A 25,626-nucleotide genomic window follows, 5' to 3' on the forward strand; every position below is an offset into this window, starting at 1 on the left:
TGGCCAGTACTCCTGAGAATCGCTGAGAATCTTTCCATTTATTTCAGTGGCTACTGTACAGAAAGTGAGAGTTAATTTTACAGGTAAATGGCTGTAGGACCAGGCCCCTCCTGAGGGAAATAGCATCACCAAATCATTGGAACTCAAGGTGTCATGTGGGGCCATCCCAGGTCCTGGTACCAGCTATGAGGCTGATCCCCAGGCTGTAACCTGGATGCTGAGGGATGTTGTCACATCTGGGTTAGCCTGTGCTCTGTGCTGGTCAGATCACTGCGCTGGCAGATTTGGAGAAGGAGTAGAAGGATATAATAGCCAGGGCTGGCTGTGGCTGTACTGGTAAGTGGAGACAGAAGGAAGTTTGGTGATGGTGCAGCTGCTCCCCTGGAATACGACAGAGATTGCTAAGGAAGAGCCAACAGTTCAGTTCCTTTAATACTCCCCTGGTAATCAGATAACCCCACAACATGGGAAGCTTCATGCTTTCCTGTCTCGTTTAGTGGTAAACTTTAATACTGAAAACCAATCCTTAAAACCTATGTAATATAATCATATAAATACAGTTACTAAGTTCCAAAGATTAACTCCTGGTGATAGAGAGGGTTTTTCCCCTCCTTTTTGACTTTGTTCTCTTGATTCAGTTGAACATTCCCTTGTCCTGCATCAGGAGTAGGAGCAAATAACCTCAGTTATTTGTCTTTGCTGCAAAAGAAACAACTGCAGCATTTACAGTTGCTCTCTTCCCCAGTGCGCATCCACACACTTCCCCTGCCCTTCTCCTTCCCCTTCTGCCTCTGCCGTGTCCCTTTTTACAAAGAATGACCAGAAGCGCACATAGTGGTCCAGATTGGGGATTGCTGCTGCTGCTGTGCCTAATAGGATTATAAGATTTCCAGCATTAATCCTTATCCTGTTCTTTAGGAAGACTAACCTTTTACTTAGATTTTTGCCTCCTGTTGCACAATTAGTTGACTCTTCAGTGATTTCTTTACAGCTGCTGTTTTGTCCTTTTTCCAGGCGATTGTAATTGAGGTAGACCTCCAGCATGGAGTAGTGCAAGAATTGTTAGACTGTTGTGGTTATTTGTTTAGTGCTGCAAGTGAGCTTCTCCTAACTTGCTGAGGAATGTCACTACTTCTTGCCTTTCCCTGTACTCTGAGGGTATGTGTTTGTTTTAGCCTGGGCTGTAGGAACACATCTCTATAGCTTTAAAAGTAGCAACTACATCAAGCCCTGGGAGCCCCTGGTTTGCTGATCAGGATGTCTTGCTTCTGCTTTTGCACAGAGGGCAAAAGAGCCAAGGCTTTCCAGGGTACATAACTCATTCAAAGGAGCTTTGAAAGATGGAAATGGGTGGGGAGTGGGTTGACTCTGCATTTGTAGCCTGGTTTCCTAAGGAAGTGAGGCTTAAGCAGTCTATTTTTCCACTGCTGCTGACTTTTGGATCTGCAAAGTGATTGTGGATGAAATAGATGGGTCAGAGAGGTCTCAAATATTCAGTTTCTACATTATTTATAAGAATTAGCTGCTGGATAAGAGATTGTCTCATAGCAGTGTCTGCCAGGAGGTAAAAGCTGCAGTGCTAACTCCATAGGTAGGTCGTTAATTTAGCTTGCCAGCTGGCAGGCACCAGTCAGGCAGCCAATGCATGGACCACGGAAGGAATCATCGTGTGTGTGGTTCCCAGGTCAGCTGGCAGTTGTGGGAGGGAAGACGTACAAGGAACAGCAGAGTAAGAAGATGGTGGCACTATAGTCATTGAAGGAGAGAAGGGACTGAGGTGGCCAGTGATAAAAGGCCAAAACAACAGTAGTTAGGAGCAACATTTTTCAGATATGGAAAGCAAAGATTCATCTTGGTAGGCAAGGGGCGGGGAGGTGAGGGCAGGGAGAAAGAGGTTTAAACACTGGTGCATTCAGGTAGGGTAGAAACCATGCAAAGGAGGCTGAAAAGGAGGCTTAGACAAGGAGTGACTTAGTGGCTTGGGCAGAAGGACAAAGAATCAGCCTTGGTTTTGTGTATAGCGTGCAGAAGGAGTGATTTGGCAACAGTCTGAGCATGGGGGTGAAGGAAGGCAGGAATCAGTGATAACTGTAATTACACAGGGAGCGCGGGGATGAAGGGGAAGAGAGCAGTATTTTCTTCAGTGGGGGAGAGGAACTGAGGAGAGATAGAGGATTGACGTGTATGTTTGAATTAAATCAGTTGTCCTCAAGCCTGATCCAAAGCCCAGTGAAGACAGTAACAAGAGACGTTTTAGAATATGCCTATGTGCAGGTATTTGTCTCCAAAACCCTGAATATGCTTTACAGAAATGCCTGAACATCTTCTGTCTTCCATTTGTAGGGTGTACCCAAAGGTTAAGTGACTCCAAGCCACATAATAAGCCACAGCAGTGACAAGACTGGGATCCAACATTCCTTAAACCGGTTTTCAGTCTGTTAAACCGTAGCAGTAATAAATGTCCATATATGCACACAACACACTACAAGGCAAATCAGCGAAACTCTCAATCTCCAATTTAGGGAGAGCACATCACCTTATTAACTGTCCTTTGCTCTGCATATGCAAAAGCGTTGCACAGTTTCCTTTCCTCACAGGATTTTTTTCCAAGTGTTTATTGTCTGCAACTAATTATTTTCTAGCGATCCTGTAAACTTTTTGCTTCTTTAGGATCCAGTTACTTTTGTTATCAGCACAAACTAAGGAAAAAAAAAATCAATCATTCAGTGGTTATTTGCAGGAAATAAAAGTGTGAGATAGCACCCAGCCTGGGCCAAGAAGGAAGGACAGAACTGCGGTACTTTTTATAAGTAGAGCCAAAAATATTATTCATGTGCACAGCTGTTAGTTTCTGGATATTGTGGAGCTTTCTTCCTTTTGTGAGCTCTACCTTCGTTGGATTAGGTCCTGCTACCACCGAACTCAGAGGGAATATTTGTTGTTAGCTTCAGCGAGAACAGGATCAAGCTATTGTCTCTGTGTTCTTCCTTGCTTTAACCAGTGTTGCTGTTTGTTAAGGTATTACAAGGGACAAAAATGTGTTTGGTTTCCCAGAATCTTTCTGAGCAATTATATCTAATCCCTGCACATAGCACAGCCCCTGTGGGGTGAAATAGGTTCAGAGCTGACTGTTTCCAGCAAAGCTTTTTGAAGCCAATGTGAAGCTTCTGTAAAATACTGAATCTCTTCACTCAGTAGCTGCTTTTCTGAAGTCTGCATTGTGCCTCAGGTTTTACTAAGCTATGCTACAGTAAGCATCATGAATAGCAGGCACATTGTCTCCAGTCACTGCTTTGGAAATCAAGATGTGTGCTGGCTCATCCCATTCTTTCACAAATACCTTCTTGAACTATGGGAAGTATGATGGCACACCATATCCCAGAGTGTTAATTTTTAATGTCTTATGCACGTAATGGACTCAACTGTAATTATGAGTCCCATGGCACACAGTTGCTACTGGCAGGATGGAAAAGACGACTGTGGGTCCATGTTGCTCCACAATTAGGGATTGAAACATTGATCATTTCCATTCCCAAGAGCAGCAGAAGCAGCTGTGTGAATTTAAAGCAAAAGCTCGAGTGGGAAGAAGGGTAGTTGCAAGGCAATAAACATTCCCTTGCAGTCTATTAAATTCAGACTTTGCAGCATCATCCTACTGCATTGAATAAAATTGATTATTCTGGACATAAGCATAGGCTTGTCAAAACCACTTTGCCCTGCTGAGGTTTCAGTCAAAGTGAATAAGTGGCTACGCAGTGATGCGGAGAGGAGTTAGTACAAAAATTCTCAACCTTTTTTTCTCAGTAGTGCTATTTTTAACTTACGGATCCTTATTTCTTTCTTGCATGAAATCTTGAAGCTGACAGCATCCCTTTCAGACTTGAAATGAAAGGAAACTGTCTGAAAGAACAACAGAGCTGGGATTTTCAGGCCTGATCCTGTTGGCATATCTTGGTAGGCAAATTCTTCCTCATTTGGTGAGCCCAAAATGACTTTACCAAACAGTGCAGGGCTCTTCCCTTTGGCAGATTTAATGTAGGATAAGGCCCCAGCATTCAAACGCTTGTGCCAGTAGAACTTGGATGCTGCTTTATCCTCTGCCAGCTTTTCAGAGTATTGAAAAGAGGTAGAAGGGTTTTTAGACAAAATTTCTCATTTTGTCGTGCCTCTGAAAGCAATGCTCCATATCTCTGGTATCACAGTAGTTTATTCTGAAGTCAGGTTTTTAATTTTCTTTTAAAAGTGCAGTGGTCTTTTTTGGTTGTTGGTTGGTTTGTTTGGTTTTCATAGAACCATTAAGGTTGGAAAAGACCTCTGACATCATCAAGTCCAACCATCAACCCAACACCCCCAGGCCTCTGAAGTTCCACCTATACACGTTTTTTGAATACCCCCAGGGATGGTGACTCCCCCACCTCTCTGGGCAGCCTGTGCCAATGCCTGACCACTCTTGCAGTAAAGACGTTTTCCTAATATCCAACCTAAACCTCCCCTGACGCAGCTTGAGGGCATTTCCTCTCGTCCTATCATTTGCCACCTGGGAGAAGAGACCAACCCCCACTTCACTGCAACCTCCTTTCAGCTACAGCAATAAGGTCTCCCCTCAGCCTCCTCTTCTCCAGGCTAAACATCCCCAGTTCCTTCAGCCGCTCCTCATCAGACCTGCTCTCCAGACCCTTCCCCAGCTTCGTTGCCCTTCTCTGGACACGTTCCAGCACTTCAGTGTCCTTCTTGTACTGTGTAACTAATTTTGTGTGTCACTCATAAGGTACAGCTATGGAACCCATTGCAAAAGGAAAGTTAACCTGAATCCCTGCTCTTCATTCATGTCACTGGCAATAAATTCTCTGAATTCAGCGATGCAAAATCATTTCAATACTGTACTTAGTGCACTCAAGCTTAAATCAAATCCTAATGCTTTTCGCTAGTGCAAGAAACACATTTAACAGATGGGAAAAAATCTTCCTTTGTGACAGGAAATCAATTTAATCTATTAATTGTTTGTTTGTTTGTTTTCCAGGCTTATATTTGGCACTCTTTACCCCGCATATTATTCTTACAAAGCCGTGAAATCAAAGGACATCAAAGAATATGTGAGTAATGAGGTTTGTGGCTGTGCTGCAGGGTTTGTTCTAAGATTGCTCCTCATCACACTGTAAAGGTGTTGCCTGTATTCTGGGAAAGCTCGTAAACCAGTGCAAGGTGAAGACTGGCCTAAAGGTAGACTGGCTGATTGCTAGGCACAAGTCTCGAATAAGGAGACTTGGGTTTTTTGTTCTGGCTCCTCTGCAGAGTTGATGTGCTCTTTGACAAATGTGTGCTATTTCTCTGGTGGCATGAGCTATATATGGCCAACTTAAAAGGTGTTTGGCATCCAGAGTGTTGCATGTTTTCCTTTGTTTCTGAAGAGCAGAATAAATCAAAGCCTTTTCAGAAAGCCTTGAAGCTTTAGCTGCTCATTCAAAACAAGGATCAGAGGAGGCAGCTCAAAGCGCATAGGACTGAATCCTCAGATAGAAACACCCTTCCTTGTGGAGCAACCTATTAACAGGCAGGTCTGGCAACCTTTTGCTGAAAAATGTTCCCTGGGCCCCATGTCCAAAGGCATATGGAGCCACCAGCGAAAGTGAAGCGTGGGAGAATCAAAACCACTTGGATGCTGTTGGGGTCCTGTAGGATTTGTAGTGCCCTTCACAACTTGAGCTCTGTTAATTTCACTGAAACCAGCTCAGCCTCCAGATCTCGACTTTTCAATCCTCTCAAGATCCCAGGGATAACAAGCCCATTTTCTCCTCTGGGTGACAGCATAGATGGCTATCCCATTAAGTCCTTAGCGCAAGCTCAAACTGGGACTCAGTGTGGCTGCTAAGACTTTTCCTTTCTATCAGTTCCCCTCTTCAGACAATGGCTTTGGATATTTTGAGACTCATAAGTGTTACAGAACACAGCAGATACTTAAGGCACAATGTCACTGCATCCTTGGACAGCTGTGCTTCTCAAGGTTTGTACACCCTTTGCTTGGAAACGCCAAAGGCGTGTGCTAGCATCCCCAAGCAATGTCTGCCACTGATGCTTAGCATTTGCATAGTCCTTTTCTGGAAAATATTTTGTTGAAGGGTCCCATTCCTGTTGGAAACTCAGTTGCAAAAGAGGAACTTGCATCAGACAAATAGGGTCAGGACCCAAATGTGGGAACAGCTGATCTAAGACCTGGTTTGTACTTAAAATTGTTTTTCAGTTTAACACACCGGTTGTGGCAATAAGTCCATTAGGGTCTGATTTAAAAAAAAAAAAAAATAAAAAAGGAAAAAAAGAGTAGTTATTCACAATGACACAGTACAAACCTTCATTTATTAGTCAAAACTTTTATCACTGTAGTTTATTTTTATTCTGCTTGGTAATAGTCATTTTGATAAATGGTGCTTTAGGCTGATCCAAGCCCATCTGTGCCAGGTCTTGGTTTGCTTTTAAAAGTTTTGCTGGCAGTAAAGTCTAGCTGACAGAACAGTGCTGGCAGTCAGGCTTTGAGGGAGTCACAGTTATGTAGAAAGTCTGGCAGAAACTGCCCTGGGAACACAATGGTCTCAGGCATTTAGCAGTGCCTTTCTACTGCTGTGACACTAAATATAAATATACATATAAATCCCAGGGGAGCAGTTATATAGCTGCGTGATGGGTGCTCAGGGCATAATTTCAGTACCTGCAGGGAGATGGAGAGACACTACAGGCCCTGTCCCCACTGCTTCGGGAACAAGATGGAGCAAGCCATTTTGGAGCTGGTGAGACCCAGATTTATTGCCACCTCCATCCTCCCTTCCCCAGAGCAGCACCTGGTGTAGGTATCCCTCTTTTACTGCCTTCTTTCTCAGCCTTCCCTTATTCTATTGCAATTATCCCAGCCTTAGGTAACACGGTCTAATTCTCTAGGTCATGGATTTTCATGGATTTTACTTCCTTAAGCTTTCTGACATTCCAGCAAAGCTGCTTAGGGACCTCCATTTTCAAACAGAGCTAATTAGACGACAATTTTCCGTTAAATTACCAACTGTTGCCTTACCATCTCTTTTCCTTTGGAGAAACGGATTCTTAAAGCTGTTTGAACTTTGTTTTACAATTCTCCAATGGAAAAAAATTGAGGGGGAATAAAAGGCTTCTCTCTCATGTCCAGTACTTGGAAATTATTCCTTAAATCGTGTCTGTGGTGACAGTGACGCAGAAGAGGAGCACCACATCTCTTGATAAAAATCACTGGAAGTGCTGATGGCATGTGACAAATATGTTGTTTCTGTGCAGAAGAACCAATACTGCATACAACACAATAGTTTAGCTGTGCTTTTAAATGCCTTTTAGTGCTCAGTGACAAAAATCCCCACACTCCTGAACTACTTGAGATACTAGTTTCCCTGACCAAGCCATGGTACCCAAAGACTTTTCTGTGTCAGTCGCTATCACCGCAAAGGAGACCATCCATAGATCACCCATGAAGCAGTCCACCCCACAGTGGAGTTATCATAGTTGAACACAGTGACAACACAGCACATGCTTTCACTACTAACGCGAGGTAAATGCTCTCACGTAAGCCCCAGGTAAGGGTTTTAAGCTAATGGGCTTGCCCTTGTCACTGCAACGGGCTCAGGGTGTGGATGTGAGGAGGCACCGCCACTCAAGTGATGCACACTAATTCAATAAATTGCAGTGAGTTGATTGTGCTCCTGAGCCCTCGCTCATGGGATGGGCAGTTACCTCTTCATCTCTTCCTGGCTAATTTCCCCTGCCTGTAGATATTATGTAAGTAATGACATTTTGTCTTAATTGCAGTTTGGCCAACACCGTACCTTTGCTATTAAGATGAGCCAAGTGAGAGTTTGAATGCCCTGTGATAGGGCTGTAGTCCTCTGCTGGCCAGTGGAGCTTCCTCTGTAGGGACAGAGTCAGGATGTTCTTCTCTTCATGAGAGCAGTCCTAAAGGCCACAATCTTCCTTCCCAAGGGCTTGTGTGGAAATCTGACTTGTGTTATGTGCTGAGGCGGGGGGAGCTCTGGCATCTTCAAGTCTGTAGTAATTGTTAAATAAAAGGGCGGGAGAAAAGAATCTTTTTTTTTTTTCTGAGTTATTCTGTGCAGTTATGCCTCTAAGAGGTAGTTCAAGGCCCCTGGGGAAACATGAACCGGCTATTGTTTTTGTTTACCAGGTCAAATGGATGATGTACTGGATCATATTTGCGCTCTTCACGACAGCAGAGACGTTCACGGATATCTTTCTTTGCTGGTGAGCACCAGATGGGAGAGGGTCTTTGGCAAGAGATGGAATGAAATGGAAATGTTTACAAAGGGGAAAAAAGGGTCACAAAGGTGCACTGCCTCTTGAACACGGGGTTAGCAGCTTCAGGTACATAGACGTGTTTTGTCTGGTTGAGCCAGGCTTCCTTTCTCAGTGCTGTCACAGGGAAAGCAAGAAAGAAGACAGAACTGCTCAGTGGTATCTCATTAGTGACACATCATTACAGGAGTCTCAGTCCCCTTTCTGTCAGAGAGAGGCACAGCTGATGCCAAGTTGGATGCTTGCAGAGATCATTATGTAAACTTTAGCTACAGGCATAGTTCTAGACTTACCTAGCTGTGTCCTACAGTAAATACCCAGAATCTAGGGATGAGGCAGAAACAGACCAGTGAGGTCAGCAGATTTCAGGATGAAAATCTAACTCTAGTGCATGGCCCTCACCTAAAGCCTGTTCTTGTGTAGCACTGCATGCTTCTAGCGAGTTGTCCAGACAAAGGGAATTGGGGGTACTTGGCAAGATGTCAGATCTGTTGAAAAGGAGATAAAAGACGTTATTGTCTCTCTATCTAATTTGCATGCAGATCTACCTCCACTGTGTTCATCTGGAGCTTTGTTTTTCTGGAGGATGTATTATGTGGGTCTCTTGGGAGGAATGACACAGCGCTTGTCCAGCCTGTGAAATCAAGTATGCTGTAGAGAGTGAGGTGTAGGACCAACCTGGCAAATCTAAAACAAAGCATTGCAGAGGCCCTTTGGGTCAGACCTGGATGCTGTATGGCCCAGCTGGCTCGGTGACAGTGCTGTGCTAGCACATCAGGAGTCTGTCTGGGCCCAGCTGGACTGGTGCACGGCCATCACAGGTTCTCTGTGCTGCTCTTGCTTGTCCCTGCCTGCAAAGGGTAGCATTGGTTCATCACACTGCTGGCAGCAACATGCTTGCCTGCGTGAGGATGCTGCTAGCTGGCCAGCCTTGAGCTCTAGACTTTGTCCTCCAGAAAAGAGTCTGGATAATCTAATCTCAAGAAGTCCCTGGTTTCTTACAGCTAAAGCATGTCCTGTTGTTAGTTTGTGTCCTGCATGTTTTGCAGTGCTACCTGAAAGCCACGGTATGGATCTGCACCTTTATGTTGCATGTTGCTTGAACAAGAAAGATCCTTGTATTTCAGTTTCAGATAAGTGTTTTCCTAAAAGCAGAAAAGCGGAGAGATGAAAGGTGCATAAATATATCAATGAAATACTGATTTGCTGGATTGCTCCCTCATAATGACTGGTGATGCTATGAAGGCAGCATCTGTACTTGTTGTGGGTAGAAAGCTCCTCTTATCACACAGTCAAGTCTCTTTCAGACCGTTAAATAATGGCCCTGATACCCAAGTAACGATTCACCCACATGCCTGGCTGAGATGTGTGTTAAGGTGAATGAATGTGTTTTGGCCTTTGGATTCTTTGGTAAGCAAAAGCTGTCCTAAGCTAGACTGGCCAGACCCTTTCTGTGGTGAGCATCTCTAATTAAGGGCAGTGGTTAAACTGGGAGCAGACATTAACAGCTTTTTTTCTTCTAGGTTTCCGTTCTACTATGAACTCAAAATAGCTTTTGTAGCTTGGCTCCTGTCTCCATACACAAAAGGCTCCAGCCTCCTGTACCGGAAATTTGTCCATCCAACGCTGTCTTCAAAAGAAAAGGTAATCACGGGTGCCTGGGTCCTCTCTGGGTGGAGCAGATCTACAGTGTGTTTATTCCAGTCTTCGTATCACTCATTTTCATTGAAGGACTAGGAGTTGCTGATGCTCTTCCTCTATCATTTGATCATCTCCTTTTGGTTGGTGTTTTTGTTCTTTGTGGTTGTTGTGGTTTTAATACTGGCATCTGTTCCACGCACTCACAAATATTAACTCATCATTGTGCACTTGAGAGGTTGGGAGGGAGAGGCATAAAAATACCTCCTGAGCTGCTTTGTACATACTGGCTTAATATAGCTGGAGTGCTGTGTTGTGGCTGGATATAACAATTAAAGAAACAGGGTCAGGTGGCCAGGGCTCCTTAACTTTGTTCCTAGCACTGCCTAAAACGTTATGCAGCAATGAGACAAATAGCTGAGCCTGTCTGGAAGGGGCTTAGCAAGCAGTTGCCTGGCTGGGAGATGTATAGCATGCTGAAGTAAGGCATGTAGCGTGTTGAGGTCCTGGTTTGAGAAATGTCTTGCTCAAATTCAGGATGCAAATTTCAGGGAGGGGGACATTATAGCTTGGATCATTTGCCTGCCTAGGAGATTCCTGTGGCTGTGAATGGGACATTGTCAGGCACATCCACTTGGCTCGTATGGATACATGGGCCAAGAATAGCTCTCAGTCACATATCAACATGTAAAGTATAAAGTACTAAACTGGCAACTATGGAAGTGAAAGATCTCTGTTTAGCCACAAACTGCGCATGAACAGTTGTATCTCAATCCTGTCCAAGAAGCACAGCGAGGATCAGTCCACTGTCTCTCTGCTTACGCTTCTCACAAGTAGTGCTAGTGTATTTTGGGTTGCCACCTCTTATCTATAGGAATAGGGAGGGAGTCACTAAACAGCCAACAGCTTCTCGCAGCCTTCCGTCCCTGCTAACCCAGCACATCCAGTACCTGAGTACTAGAAGTTATTGTCATGCATCATCATCCGGACCCCTGTGTCTTGAGGGAGGGAGGGTGAGGGCAGGAACTTCCATAATAATTTCACTGTATATTGAGCCTCATTGAAGTCCAGAAGCTCTGGACCTACCAATTCCATGGGCATATTGAAGCCGGACACTGCAGTGATGTGCAGATGCGTCTCAGATACTTCCAAGACCACCAGTCCTGGAGCCAGGGCAGTACAGCTGCAGCTCCCCAGTGTCATAATATGATTCTTTTTAACTATGGGGCAATCCAATTTGTCTGTAGAGCCCATGGATTGCAAATGGCTCTTGACACACCCTGGTCCATTCCACCCAGGTGGATGTGTCTGCCCTGCTTCCAGGACCTATTGGTGGTGGTTGCACTGTGCAAGTGTATCCTGTCTTTGGGTCCCAATCTTCCATTCGCAGAGTAGTTTCCAAAGCCTGCAATGAGAGTTATTGCTCCCCTACAAACCTTTCCTCTTTGCAAACGTTGGCTGTGAACTTCTCTCAAGCCAAGGTAGAGGAAGTGGAGGATGTCTGCCTCCATAAAAGATGACCTGGCCCTGCCAAGAGTTTTTGCTGGGAACACTCTGAACTTGTCCTTCTTGTGCTTTTTTGTTTGTTTTGTTGTCTGCTGTGACAGGAGATCGATGACTGCCTCGTCCAGGCAAAAGACCGGAGCTACGACGCCCTTGTTCACTTTGGGAAGCGGGGGCTGAACGTCGCAGCCACGGCAGCTGTCATGGCAGCTTCAAAGGTAAAGGTGTGGGTCCGGATGGTGACTCATTAGCATCTCATCTGCGTCCATCGCTAACAGGAGCCATAGTGTGGAGGGGGAGAGAAGGTGAGGGTAGGGATTCGCTTACTGATTTTTTTGATCATGCCTTCCAATCTCCCATTCACCAGCCACACAGGTGCCTCTTGGAATGAAGACAGTTAGTGTGGTGCCTAGTGATCCTTTAGGAGGTTGGAAATGCAGGATTAAGACTAGGGTCTGCCTCAGGCCTCTGTTGAATTTTATATATTCCATAGCATTCAGTACACAGGTGACAATGTTAGCAATGCTGTTCATCACAGCCTGTGCTCTTCATTTTCACTGTCAAAATAGAAGCATGCTTCCCATGAAAGAGGCTGACGTTAGGTGAACACAGTTAACACCCTGACAGGGAAATACTTTTTTTGGTCAGCACCTTCTGCAGTGAAGGGGAAGGCCATCTGCAGCCCAGTTTGTCAGTTGTTGTTCTGAATTGTTGAGAAGTCTGGAGGATCTAGTGACCTGTAATTTTGGTACCGACAGAAAGCAGATGTGATCTGAAGTTCGTGAAGACTAGAAGTTCATGTGCAAGGCTTACATGTAACATACCTGGTGTATAATTCTCTGGAGACATGTTTATGTAAGTGTGAATGGGAGGCGGCATTAGTTGCTTTTGGAGAATGAGTAGATATTGAATGAGTGGTCTCATCTGAGGAGGTGTATCCTCTACTCAGCTCCTGGCTTAGAGCCAGAACCAGCAAATAGCTGTTTCTTTGCTTGTATGAAAGCTTGCAAGGACTTGATAACTGCGTTTTGTGGTCCTGCTCTCTGGCCATGGATTATCATGGCTTAGCATAGATGCGCACAGTGACTATACCCTTGTGTTTTGGGGGCAAGAATTGGATAAAAGATGTGGCTTTCATGCAGTCAGATACGATCCTCTTGCAAAAGGATAGTAGTAACATATGGGCAAGGTGGGTACTAGTGTTAAGAAAAACGTGAATGGGAGTCGAAGGAAATTATTTTCTTCTGTCAGATCACCTCAAGCACATCGTTTTAGTACGTCGTAGCCTTACCTTCTGTAAAAATGCATGATACATCCTTAAGAGGCCAAATACCATAAAGTCTATAAAGCATGTTGAATGCAAGGTATTACAGAAGTGGGGAGCCCCTGGGATATGCCATGCAAACGTAGGATCACAAGGACATGCCAAAGCTATATCCTGTTTCAAAGAAAAGACCAAAATTGCTTCCCTTTTCCCTGCCAAGCATTGGGCAGACTGTGACTGTCAGACCTTCTCCTGAACTGTTGCTGTTCAGTGGGGAGGCTCTGCTAACCCAGGGACTGCTGGCTAAACCAAACTTGGACTGAAACCTGGGATAAAGGTGGAGCTAAGGCAAAGCTGTTTGTTATATGCCCAACGAAACAACATTTGTGTGACGCTTCCATGACACTTAACGCTTTTGCTGCTGCTATGTAAGCCTGAAGTCACACCATGGATATAAACATGTTCTGGGAATGCCTGTTTTGCAACACCGCCTTTGCTCTGAGCCCCATCCTACAAGGTGCTGCAGACTATCTGCACTAAGCTGTTTTTAGGATAGAGTGAGAAACTATGTGTGAATCCCAAAGAAACTCTGACTCCTGTTTGGGTAGCTCCTGAATATGAGAAGCTCAACAGTAGCCCAGATCCACAGTGCCAACCTGTTCATCTCAGGACTGCAACAGTGTCTTCATCAGCTCTTTAACCTGAATGAAGCCAGCACCAGTTTTTCTCCCCACTGTTCTGCCTTTTCTTAAGAATCTCTCACTACCTTGAAATGTGGCTCCAGTGGCAGTGGGAAGCTGGGTAGAAGGGAGAAGAGTCTCCAGGGTACAAGGAATCCATTGTTTTGCATGAGTTCATGAAGCTCCCATTCAGTCCTGGAAGAAAGCAACTCTGTGACTTGCATGGTATTGTATGGCACATCTGCCAGCCTAACTTGAGAGAAAACAGTTGAGATATTGCAACCTGTAAATGGATCAGAAGAATCTTTCCTGCACGGTACTTTGGGGAGATGGAAAATGATCTGTTGATAAGATTGAGAGGTTGTTATTGGATTGATTAAATCGATTGAGTGATTTTTTTATAACAAAGCAAGGACTGTTCATGTGTTTGTTTTAACCTTGACATTTAAGTTACTCTGAATATGTGAGGAAAAACAGGACTCCTGGCTTCCTTCACCACTTTGGCATGTGGCCTCCAGCAAGTTGCTTGCTTCTGTGTGCCTCGGTGCAGATCCAAGAGACAGAACGAGCTGATCTGATAGGTCTCCTCCAAAATGTGGTAACGCTCCTGCTCTCAGTAGGTTACTGTGCACCAGCTCTTTGGACCTCCTCAGTTTATCTCTGATCTGTCAGAAAGCTAATCCAGAAAGAGAAAGAAAAGGAATACTGGGGGTTTTTTTTGAGCCCACAAATGCGTCTCGAGTGCCTGAACCAGCACAAGGGAAGGAACAGAACTGCATTGTGAAGAGTATGGCAGGAGGAAGGGAAAGCAAAATCTTTCCTTCCAGGTCTTGGGAAGTAGAGAGATCAGGCCTGCTGCTCATGGGACCACACCCTTAATACGTTTACAGTCTTCATGGTTTAATAGTCAGGAATGGTTAAAGCAGCTTCTGCCCCGTGCAGAACTGGACTGAATTCTTGGACTGAATTTGTTGTCTTTTGGGCAGGGAGAGTTGTGACTCACAGCCTGGTGTGTTGCAGTACAGAAGTGCTGAGCTGGGGTTCCTCAGGTATTCAGATGGGATGTGTGATGGGTCGGGTATGGACATGTCTCCATTTAGCTGTCCCTGCTGCTGTGAATGGAGCCGTTTCCAAGAGAGGAGCTATACAAGCAGGGTACGGGTGGTAACAGCTGCTGTTGCTCTGGTTTTCAGCTGCTGTTAAATGTATGGCAATGCCCTTACTTGCTCACTTGAGAAGGAGGTTTACCAGAGCTAGATTATCCTTCCTAAGAGAAGTTTAAATGAATAATTATCTGGAAAACACTTAGAGCTGACAGGTGCCAGACAAGACTGCAGTGCTGTCCTTCAGGGGAAGTTTCCAGGGAGGAAGGAAAGAGGATTGATTCTACTTCTAAGGTTTATCCTGGCTTTCCCAATGCCAGGGTTTAAGGGTATCAAGCTAGCCTGTGTTGAGTGTAGATGGGAAAGTGAGCCCTGAACAGATTCATTGGGTTTCAGCCTTTAATGGATCATGTTAAAATTGGAGCCTATAGAGATGACCGTATATTCAGAAGCACTGAGCTCCTGCAGCTCCTGTGGAAAATGTGGCTTTTACCAGCAAGTGAATGTGAGGATCTGTCTTATTTCCTGCTTCACTTGGATTAATGGGCAAGGAAAAGAGGCTTTTGTATTAAGAAATGAACCCTCAGACCTTGCAAATCAGCAACTTCTGGTGGCAAATACAGAGCGAGCTGCTGGGCTGAAAGTGTGCTCTGTACAGAGCTGTTCTCAGTAAATTAGCTTAAGTCTAAAGGCTCTTGTACTTGGAGACATGCCTCCTACTGTGCATAGCCCTCACCCTACCTTTCTGTCTGAGCTGTGGTAACTGATCATCTTGTGCTCCCACGGGATCCATCATGATCTTTTGTCTTTTGTGATAACATCTCCGGGCGAGGCCTTTCTCTTCATTCTTTTTATCTATCTTGCAGTACAATGTGGCTGTCAGTGTGTGACAGGCTGCTACTTATGTATTTACCACAGGCTAAGTTGCTGCAAGCCGTACACAGCCACACCTTCCTTATCACTAATCCCCCGGCCCTTTCCCTTTTCTATCTTAAATAGCCTACAGTTTTACTTAGCCAACCACGGGCTTCTCTCCCTTCCCCTTCCTCCCATTCCTGTTCCCTTCCCCTGCTCTGTTTTGTTTTGACTCCACAGTGTGCTAACACTGGCACAAGCCTGTGCCAATTCATTTTACGAGCTGAGGAGCTGTCAGTGTCCCAAGTACCCAGAGTCTGCCCAGCTGGCTCGCTTGGGTGTTTTCTCTCTCTCTGGAGAGTCTATTTTTGATGCTCTCTAAGCAGCCGGAGCATTGGATATCTGGTCTTATTACCCCTGCTAGGTGCTCAGCACAGATCTTTTCCCTGCCCCCAGCAGCTTGTGTCCCCACCAAGGAGCATAAATCTCATTTGGGGCTCTGTAATCCTGTCCTCATTCCTTGGTCGTTCTGTCACATGCTGTGATTTCAAGTGGGTCAGTCCTAAATGGCCAGATTAGATGACCGGGCGGTAAATCCTGCTGCTCTTTGTGCATTTCCAATTAGTTCCAACTAGTTCAGCCATTCCTACTCCCAAAGGGCCCTGGGCACTGACCACCACCTTCTTTCCAGCTCATCTCGGGAGAGGAGAGGAGAAGCAGAGCCTGGTTTTGGGTCCCAGCAGAAGGGGAGCAGCAGCAAGGCTGTTAAAGCCCTAGTAGTGGGGCAGGTGCAAGGCCTTGGCTGGCAGCAGAGCCATTAGATGGAGGCTTGTGTCTGAGTGGGCTTTTCATTGACACCAGTCAGGTTTCTACTGTAAGCGGCTGGGGCATGTGTGTGGTTGCAGTGAGGAGAGGTACTGATGGCTTGGAGGCAGCACCAGCCTCCTCCAGCGCACCCTCATGTACTCCCTCACTGTCACTGCACTCTCAACACTTGCACATCCTCTGCCTGTTATCCTGAGCCTCCCACTACCTTCTGCCTTGCCCTATCCCCCATCCCCAACCCTTTTACTCCCTGCTTCTCTTCTCAAGACCTGGCCCAGCCCTGCATTGCCCCTTCTGTCTCTGCAACCCTCCCATCACCAGCTTTATACTCTCCTCCAGCTCTCTGAACTTCTCCTTCAAGCTTGTGGGTTTCCCAAATCCTGTTTGCATGCATCCTTATTCCTCACCCTGAACAAACCCATTCTGCCAAACAGGCCAATTCTTTATTCCCCCCAAGACAAATCATCCTCCCAAACACTGAACCATCCCCAAGCTGCAGGCTCAACTCTGTTCTTCAAAGGAGAGCTGCAGAAAATATCCCACAGCCTACAGGTCATCATAACCCAGAGGTTTCTGATAACCTACCTTCCTCTGTCCTTCTTCTGCCCTCCTGTGCGTGGGGCAGGGACTGTTTGCACAGCAGCTGGTGCTGTGGCCCGTTGTGTGCCCCTTGGTACAGCCCACCTTTAGGAAGGGGAGTGGGGCACAGTGTGCTGCTGGCAGTGGGTGCAGTGCCTTGGCAGGAGATGATAAATGAGGTGGAGGGAGCAGGCACGCATGACTGGTGTCGATGAAAAGCCCGTTTGTGCCTAATAAGTCTGAGAAACAGTCCAGGAGCCTTTCATGCGTGGGGAAATATGGCTTGTGGTGCCGCCAGAGCTAGCAATCACTCTGGTTTATCCGTTAAAAGGACCAGGCATGCAGACGAAGGCGGGAGGGTTTCATTATGCTCATCTACCTCCTAAATGCTCAGGAGTGCAATGTCAGCAGTTCCCAAACTGCTTCAGCTAACAACCACCTGTCTGGTCTGGTAACCTCATTTCCATGTCCACCTTTGGGCTCACCACCCCCTGGGGAGTTGCCGCTCCACTAGTTTAGGGTCCCTTAGCCCACGAAATTTATTGGGAAGTTTCCCAGGGCGTTTGCTGATTTTTTTTTTATTTTTTTTTTTTAAACCAGGATATTTTAAGGGAAATCCTGGTGATCATTTAGATTTTGTCAGACAGCATCTTTTTATTAATTTCTAGCATCTAGCTGGTATAGCCAGTGCAACTGCCTGAAAATCAATATTTAGATCCCTAATTTTCCATGAGAATTGAGACCCATTTACTCTGGGAGTTTAGAGCAAAATCCTGTGCGGGAGAGAGATGCTGCCTTTTGTGGCATGACAGTGGAGAACTACGCTTTTGCTTGAATTGGGAAAGAGGGAAACAAAGAGTGGGGAGCATCCTTCCCTTTAAGAGGCTGGATAAAGCCTCTTTGTAACAATGAGATCCCAGCACTTGGAGGGAGGTTGTTTCTTTGCTTACCAAAAGTATCAGCGAACAGTTCTGTCCAGTCTGCTTAGTACCATATCTGTAATGGCCACACTGTGTGCCCTGGTCTGGGACGAGGCCAAGAGTGGTGGATTTCAGGAGTGGTTTTGAATGCGCAGTTTGAGAAACCTACAGAGACTCATTAGTGTTATCTCAGAAGGGCTGAGCATGCTGCTTTTGAAAGTAGCTTCCTTTAAAGGATCTGCATTTGGGATCCAAAATCAAAGATCTCATGGCTGAGCTATGTTACACCAATAAATTGAAACATATATATATTTTGTGGTTTGTTCCTGTCATGGTGTGATGTATCTTTCATTCTTAAGTCTTTGGGAATCTGTTTTTCCTGAATCAATAAAAAAACCGGCGCTGTTTGAGCTACAATCCAGGTAGCTGTTTCCAGTTTACCTCTTTGGAGACACCAATGAAAGAGCCAACAAGAAGCAGACGACAGCCAGTGAATGCACAGGACAGCAGAACCAAACAATAAATTTATACAGAGAGACCAGGCTGGGAGAGACAATAGCAAACAGTTCCCAGGAGAGGAAATGAACTGCGCAAACAAAAAGGGTGGATGAAATTAAGTTTCCGCCATCAGCATTAATATCAGCTGATTTCCGTTTGAGTCTTTAGTACTGTCTGACATCTCCAAACTGGGCAACTGTTCGAGTCTAGGCACGGCACGCAGGCCTTGGCCATGAGAATATTGCTTGCAGGATATTTGTGTTCATATGGTGGCAGAAGCAATTTCCTCCTTCACCCAGGCCTGTGCTCAGAGCATAAATCCAATGGTTTTGCTCTTAGCAGGGCCTGCAGCCAGGCATGATAACACTTCCATGTGCAAACTCCCACTCATTGCCATGAGTAATTCCCAGCACTACCCTACTTCTCAGAAGACCTGTCAATCACCAGGACTAAAATGACTGCCACGTGGCCCTCACCTAATCCTGTGCCTAAATTAGTCATAAATGGACTCTGTTCTTAATGATCTTAAGTCTGGATTAAAGAGGTGGCCAGACACTGGGGGTTCCTCCAGTGGGAAGCATAGATCAGGTGCAAGTAGAGTGGCAGCCCGTTGTGTTTATAATTTGCTTTACTCTTTAAACACACTTGCTAGGTAACACCCTGTCAGCTGGGGTTATGGAGTGGTTTCTCCATCTCTCTGGGAAAGCTGAGGAAGGGAGAACCTACGTTCAAAGGTGTAGTCCACAGGTGGGTGCCCCTGCTTTTTATGTGTATGTGAGTCCCTGCACATGGTGCCCAGTGTCATGCTCATGTCTTGCCTCTATTACTTATGCTTCAAATAGACCTTATTCTCAAAGCTTTTATGCGGGTTGCCACAATGGCTCTCTTTTTTCCCTTGCTAGGTCTCTCAGCTACTTCATTTACACTTGTATTTGGACCAGAGAAAAGGGCAGGTAATCTGCTGAGTGCTTATACTAACCCCTAACTAATGTCTGCTTCCCCATTAGACTAGTTTGAACTGTTTTCAGCTGAGATTGGTCTGAGGCCAGATGCCGTCTGCTCTACTTCCAGTCAGTAGATCCTGCGTGCTGAGCTTCAAAAGCCTGTCTTTGATCTCATCAGCAAAATGCCTTCCAAGTCCTCTGCTGGCAATCAGAGAGACTCCAGCAGCCAGGAAGGGAGCTTTGTATGTGGAAAACCCATCTAACTCGGGTTGTTGCTACTGCGTTGGCCAAGCTGCTGTGTTTGCTGTTGTTTTCTCGCTAATGGATAAAGAGAGCCTCTCTCCCGCTGCTGTGATCCCATTAGGGCAGTTGGGGTTGCAGTGGAGCTAGTGAGGCTGGGACTTGGCTCAGCGGTGAAGATGCATCTCTGCAAGCATTTTCTGATAGGAGTGGTTGGGGAAGTCCTGCTGACACCGTAGCAATAACTGACATCCACGGAACGTGCACTACACCCCGTAGTGAATATCTGCAGGATGGAGGCTGTAACATGCATGCAGACATGTCTGCTAGCGTGGAAGAGAACTGCTAACCAAAGTTACAGCAAAAAGAGAAGAGAACATTAACAGGTTTAGCACTGTGTTGGAGGTGTGGTGAGCGTGGCAGTATTCCCTTGCCTGTCCATTAACTACTGATCCTAAGACACAAAAGACCAGAAAGTGCCATCCTGTATTAACACTGACCGTATTAAAAGCTTCCCTTTTATGACTTGACATTTTTTGGTTCCTGCTTTGTGTCACTTTGCCATGCTGTGTTATAGTTTCCACAGCTGCAGAATGGAGTTTGTAGGTATTAGAGGTGTTCTGAAGCCTAAGTAATGTCTACAGAACTCTTCCAGATTGCCAGACTGAAGGTATGATGAAATCTAGGTGCTGTTGTTTCTTTATATTTAGATCATATTTAATGGGACTTTGTTATATACATTGCAGATTTTTTAATTATGTGCTTGTTTTTATTTACCTAGAGCCTATGTGAAGTTACCTACATATGTGGAGTGTTTTTAATGACTAATTCCATTGGATGTAAACCCAGTTTCTTCTAGACTCCTAAATCCATCTCCATCTAAAAAGTTTTACTTCAAATGTGAATGCAAGGATTAATTATAGAGAGGCAAAGTAATGAAGGCAATTCCAGTGATTTCTGATGGAGTGCCTGACACAATAATGACTTCAGATTTTGGAAAGGATCAAGATTTCTGATCCTTCCAAGCAAATACTGGTTGCAACAGTGCTTGTGCTTTGGGCCCACAGAGGTTAATGTTCATTTCTGGAGATGATGATATCTGCAACATTTAGAGGAAGGTAGCCTGCAGGTTAGGGGGCTTTGGAAGAAAGCTCAGTATTTTGATACTGTTTTGTCCCACTCTTTAAATCAGAAATAGAGAGAATGTGCTAGGTGTGGGGAAGTAAGGTATGCCTATACTTCAGTTGCAATTTTGACCTAAGCATGCAGGCAGATACCTAAATTAGTTTTAGATTAATTACTGTGCCACACGGATGGGAGCTTTAACTTCCCTTAGAATCACAGATGAGCTTCTCAGCTTAAATGTCCACATCTTGATGGGCAATGCCCTAATGCTGTTGGTAGTGTCATGAATCTAAATAAAGTTGATACCAAGTGATAGCAGTTACTGGGGGGTGATATGACCATGTCCTTTTTAGTATTTGCCTTTTGTCCTAATCAGTAGCACCAAGCCCTAGCCCAGCCTGGCCCTTCTCCGCCCCTGTAAAGAGAGAACGAGGTTGGTGGGTCCTGGGAGAAGAAGAGGTGAAGGAAGTCTGATGAGGTGCGCTTTCAGTTTGTGCCATACCTTCACCTGTGGGGTGAAATTTCCTTGGGACAAGAAGATCAGATGAATTTGGGAGCAGGTACACTATAGTGAGCAGGGGACAGGAAGATACCTGCTCCCGCTTGTTGCCACAAAACCTCACCATCTAGCATAATCACTGTGTTTAATGAGGGGAGAGAGAGAGGTGGTGTCATCCATAGTCCCGCAGTCCTCCCAGTCCCCATTTTCAAAAGGCTGTACGATACCACCATGCTGTTTTGCTGTTGACATGGTGAAATAACTTTACCACAGCGACTCTCATGATATTCTGTCATGCTCTCTAGGATAAAAGTAGCCCAGATCCGTGCGGACATGCTGCAAAGATGCCTCTGGCCTGCAGCATAGGCATAGCTTCAGGACCTGCATCTTTTCTCTGTGCAGACACACGGTGTGCCAAAATTTCTAGGGCATCTCCCATGTCTGTAGGAGTTGGAAGAGCATCTGTATGATCATGGCCAAGACAGTAACAAAAATCCCCAAGAAAGTGGCTCTTCATCTTCCACACAATCATTTTAACCAAACATGGCCCAAGATGTGTGCTGTGCTAAATATGTTCTCTTGTGAAATAAAGCTATTAACTCGTTTTTTTCTTTTGTTAATAAATTATAAGTCTTACTGTGGAATAATAAGTGTTACAGCTGGGTAAAGTCTTTATTCTAAAACTGTACGGCAGTGCAAACTCTCACAGTGCTGGCTTTTCAAATGTTTGTGATTTCATATAGAGCAGCTGCTTCTCTGACGGGGAAATTAAGGTTGGTAACAAGATTTTCCATTTTATTCTGAAACCAGCCTGATTCTGTTGTAATCATAATTTTTGTCATGTTTCTATTTGGACTCAGGTAGAAATGTGGGAACTGGGAAAGAATTGGGGTTGTTATGTTGTGCCCTAGGAGCAATTAAATCAATGCCTATAAAGACTGAAGGTGCAAAAATCTGAAAGAAAATAAATGGAAGGGAAGTCAGCAGGCTTTCACACGTGTTCAGTGGCCTCACTCTACCCGAGCCTTTGCTATCCCTGACATTTCTGAGATTTGGACAAACTTTCGTGGAATGGTAGGAACAGTAATATTTTGCTATTATCTGTGTGTTGAGCAACCTTTGTCTTTGCTGTCATAATTATGTCAGGTTAAATTAAAGCAAAAATCAAGAAAAGACAATTTAAAATTTTTTTTTCCTGGAGAAAGTCAAAGTTGTTTAGCACAACTGCCATGACTGGGTGTTTAAGGCTGTGGTTGTACATGTTATATGCTGGTGTAATGGACCCACAGTTGACAGGCACATATCAGGCCCTTCTTTCAAAGCTGTCCCTGCGGCCTTTGATCATTATATACCGCTACACCACAAGTTGCAATGCAAGAGTATTAACATCTCCTCTTCATTTTCAGTGCAAAAGGGTGCGTTAGTGTCACGTTCCCTGCCAGGTTGGTCTGACGCATAAGTCTTGTCTTTAATCTGATTTATGTCCACATACATACATTGCTCACTGGAATGAAATGGTATTTGGGTTAGCTGGCTGAGCAGAGCAGCTGGGAGGAGGTTAACAACTTGAGCACTGCTGACACTTGAGCTGGTGGTGCAGGAATACAGCACTCCAGTTACAGCAGCTCATCAGTTGCTAACCCTCCAGTCATTCTGCAACAACAAAATATTTAGTGAGCTTGATTGCTCTCAGCTTGCTCTCGCTAGGGATCTGTCTGTTGTAGTCAAACTGCAGGGTAGGATGTCTTCTGTTAGCTTTAAAGCAGTTCCTGAGAAGGTGGCAGTGCAAGAATTCAGTGTAAGCTACAAAACCCACCCAGAACTGCACTGCAGTGAGTTCTGGGCGGGTGGGATCACACCCAGCTAACTAGCCATGCAAGGAAATTTTAGTGTACCAGCCCAGTGACAGTTGCATCTGTGCACTACAGAGTAGCTGTACCTTAGACTGGTCTAAGAAGAAAAACTTGAGATGCCTGTTGGAGTGAGAACATGTCCCAAAAGTGGCTTAGCCACTGGCAGGAAAAGTAGCCAAAATTCAGGCATGAACTCTTGTGGCAGGTTGGAGATTGAGATGGGAGAGGTGAGATTTTAACAAAACATCAGCTCTATGGACTCCACTGCCAGGCATATAAAATAAGCAAAAAAACCCCACCAAAATCTTGGTATACCAGTAAAAAAGCCCCCTCCATTTAAAATACATCAAAAAGTAAAACAGGCTAATGAGAAAGAGCAAAGTAAGTCTCCAAGAAGAGCATGGTGGGGGTGTGGAAACTGCTCTGTGATAGCCTGCAGAAAAACTAAATGCAAAATTCTGCCAAACACAGTATACATAGAGAGCTTTTAAGACACCAAAGATTCAGTGAAATGAGGAGAAAATTCCCAGCTCCCCTAGGTGACTCTGCCCTACAAAGGACAGTTCCATTTTATTTTTCTGAGGTGAAGTGTATTTCTACTGATGGTGATTTGGGACAACATTGAAGAAGTTATCATCATGTGCTGTTTGCTCTTGCCGATCCAGAAAAGTGTTGTAATCCAGGATGTGTAGCCTGCCTAGGGTTAAGTTGATGTACTATGGAGCTGAGAAGGAAGTTTGAACCCATTTTTTCTTGTATGAAAAGCTTCAGGCTAAAAAGTTGGGAGATTACTGATCTAGAAGTTTTCCTGAATGTAGAAAATGCAAGCAGTGACTAGTTCTAAGCACCTGATGCCTCTTCTACTACAGTCCCTTAAAAGTAAGATGCTAATGAATTTATATGGGGTACAGACACTGATATTTCCATTACTTCACATGCAAAATTTCTGCAGTGATGTTGGTAGATTAGTACTTGCAGGTAGATGAATGCATTGCCTTCCCAATGTACCAATGGGAGTGCACTAGCGGACAGGCGGTGTTACCTAACTGCTTTAGCAAAGAATGCATCCAGTCTTGCCTTTGATCGCAGATGGTCAGGGTGAGTCCCTTCCCTGTGCCAGGCCAGCACCAGAGAGTGCTCTCTGCTGCACCCTCACCTGCGCCCTGGTTCTATGGGCATGGTACTCCGATCTGCGGCCCAGAAGGGAGCAGTGATACACTCTGTCCAGCCCCAACCTAGAGCCCTCTGGCAGTGTTCAGGCTATGCTGCTGCGTATGTACTGCTTTGACAAATACAAGTATAAATGAAGGTGGCCTGTGAATTGCTACAATGTGCCTTATCTGGCTACTTCTTGTAAACAGGACAATATTTCCTGTTGTTTGCCATCTTTCTGGTTTCACCTCAGTCAAAGCGTCCATTGGATTTTTCCTAATTTACACTAGCAGAAATAATTTTAGAAACAGGCTCTGTGTATTTATTTCAGTATTTTTTTTAAGACTATATGCTATGAAGTGTATCTCAGACCCTCCCCCTCGCCATTGAACAAAATGTTAAAACCCAAATGTACTGTTTATCAGTTATGCTGTTTGTATTCTGAATGCCACTTAGTTTAGCCAACAGAGAAGGATAGATAGATTCTGTATTAATTGTATTTTTTGGCAATCTCGCTCTAGGGCAGTAGTGTAGCATGAGGATTACAGAATTCAGAAGGAGGTATACTTCTAGTCAACTTTTTGGTAGGATGTAGTTTTAATGAAAGGTGTTAATCAACCCATTATCTACAAAGAACAGCTACGTTCCTTTCACCAAGGAATATGTTTGTTGCTTGATTGAGAGCTGATACAAAAAGAAAGAAAATTATTATGTGAGTTTATTTCTTCCTTAAGCTGCATGAAAAAGCACTGGAATATTTCTTTGCATTTAAGAATAACTTTTTATTACCTAAAAATTTCAAATTTTCTATGCTCTGGAAATTCTCTGTATGACTGAGAACTGCTGGGTGATTCTCATAATAGACGATTACCTTTAAAAGGGAATTATTTTGATGCAGACCATTTAACTGTGTTTCTGAAGCCAAGCACATATTTGACTCAGATCTTAATGAAGAAAAGTACCTACTAGAAACATGCAACAATATCCTGCTCTTTCAGATGTGTCTAAGGCTGCTCTGAGCTCAGGTGACTGCACTGAAGAGTAAGAGATGCTCGCCATCAAAAGTTTGAATGGTCAGACTTTGTGTGTAGGACCACTCCAAAAGGAAGAGCGAAGGGAGGGAAATGATGCTTTTAACAACTCATTTTTGTCCCCTCTAGGTTACTGGACCAGGCAGTTTTTTCCCTTCCTATTGTACTGGTGGATTTCAATGAGCTAGGGAGGAGAAAGCCTCAAAATATGCTATGGAATCTTAACTTTTTTTTTTAATGTGTGTTATTTGCTTGCTTGTTTAACTAGGGACAGGGGGCTCTGTCTGAGAGACTAAGGAGCTTTAGCATGCAGGATCTCTCGACGATTCGTGGAGACAGCAGCAGCACTGTTCCTCCTTCGGTCACTGTACGAACAAGTAGCAAACAGAGCCAGCCAAAAACATCCAGAAGTGCATCGGAAGGCACTGGAAGCTCAGGTAAGTGTCAGTGTTATTTTCAGTGTTGTGTTGTCTGGAATATCACACAGCTGAATACAGTCTTGCAGTTGGCAGGAATATATAGAAACAGACATTGCAGGCAGCACATACCAGAATTCACAGGACACAGACATGCTGTTGAGCCTTTTGGCACTTAAGAG

General features: G+C 44.7%; 1 protein-coding gene across 2 annotated transcripts in view; it reads left to right on the forward strand.

Moving 5' to 3' along the window:
- The window catches only part of REEP1 (receptor accessory protein 1), a 70,165-nt gene that overhangs the window by 22,324 nt on the left and 22,215 nt on the right, over window positions 1-25,626 (forward strand). The window contains exons 2-7 of one of the 2 annotated variants that reach the window (XM_064448908.1): window positions 5,021-5,093; window positions 8,192-8,268; window positions 9,843-9,963; window positions 11,565-11,678; window positions 19,087-19,137; window positions 25,297-25,465. In XM_064448908.1, the coding sequence (XP_064304978.1) occupies window positions 5,021-5,093; window positions 8,192-8,268; window positions 9,843-9,963; window positions 11,565-11,678; window positions 19,087-19,137; window positions 25,297-25,465 (605 nt within the window). The remainder of the gene's footprint in view (window positions 1-5,020; window positions 5,094-8,191; window positions 8,269-9,842; window positions 9,964-11,564; window positions 11,679-19,086; window positions 19,138-25,296; window positions 25,466-25,626) is intronic. The other variant, XM_064448909.1, reaches the window with a different exon arrangement.

The sequence above is a fragment of the Phalacrocorax carbo genome, chromosome 4 (assembly GCF_963921805.1).
Source record: "Phalacrocorax carbo chromosome 4, bPhaCar2.1, whole genome shotgun sequence".
Taxonomy (NCBI): Eukaryota; Metazoa; Chordata; class Aves; order Suliformes; family Phalacrocoracidae; genus Phalacrocorax; species Phalacrocorax carbo.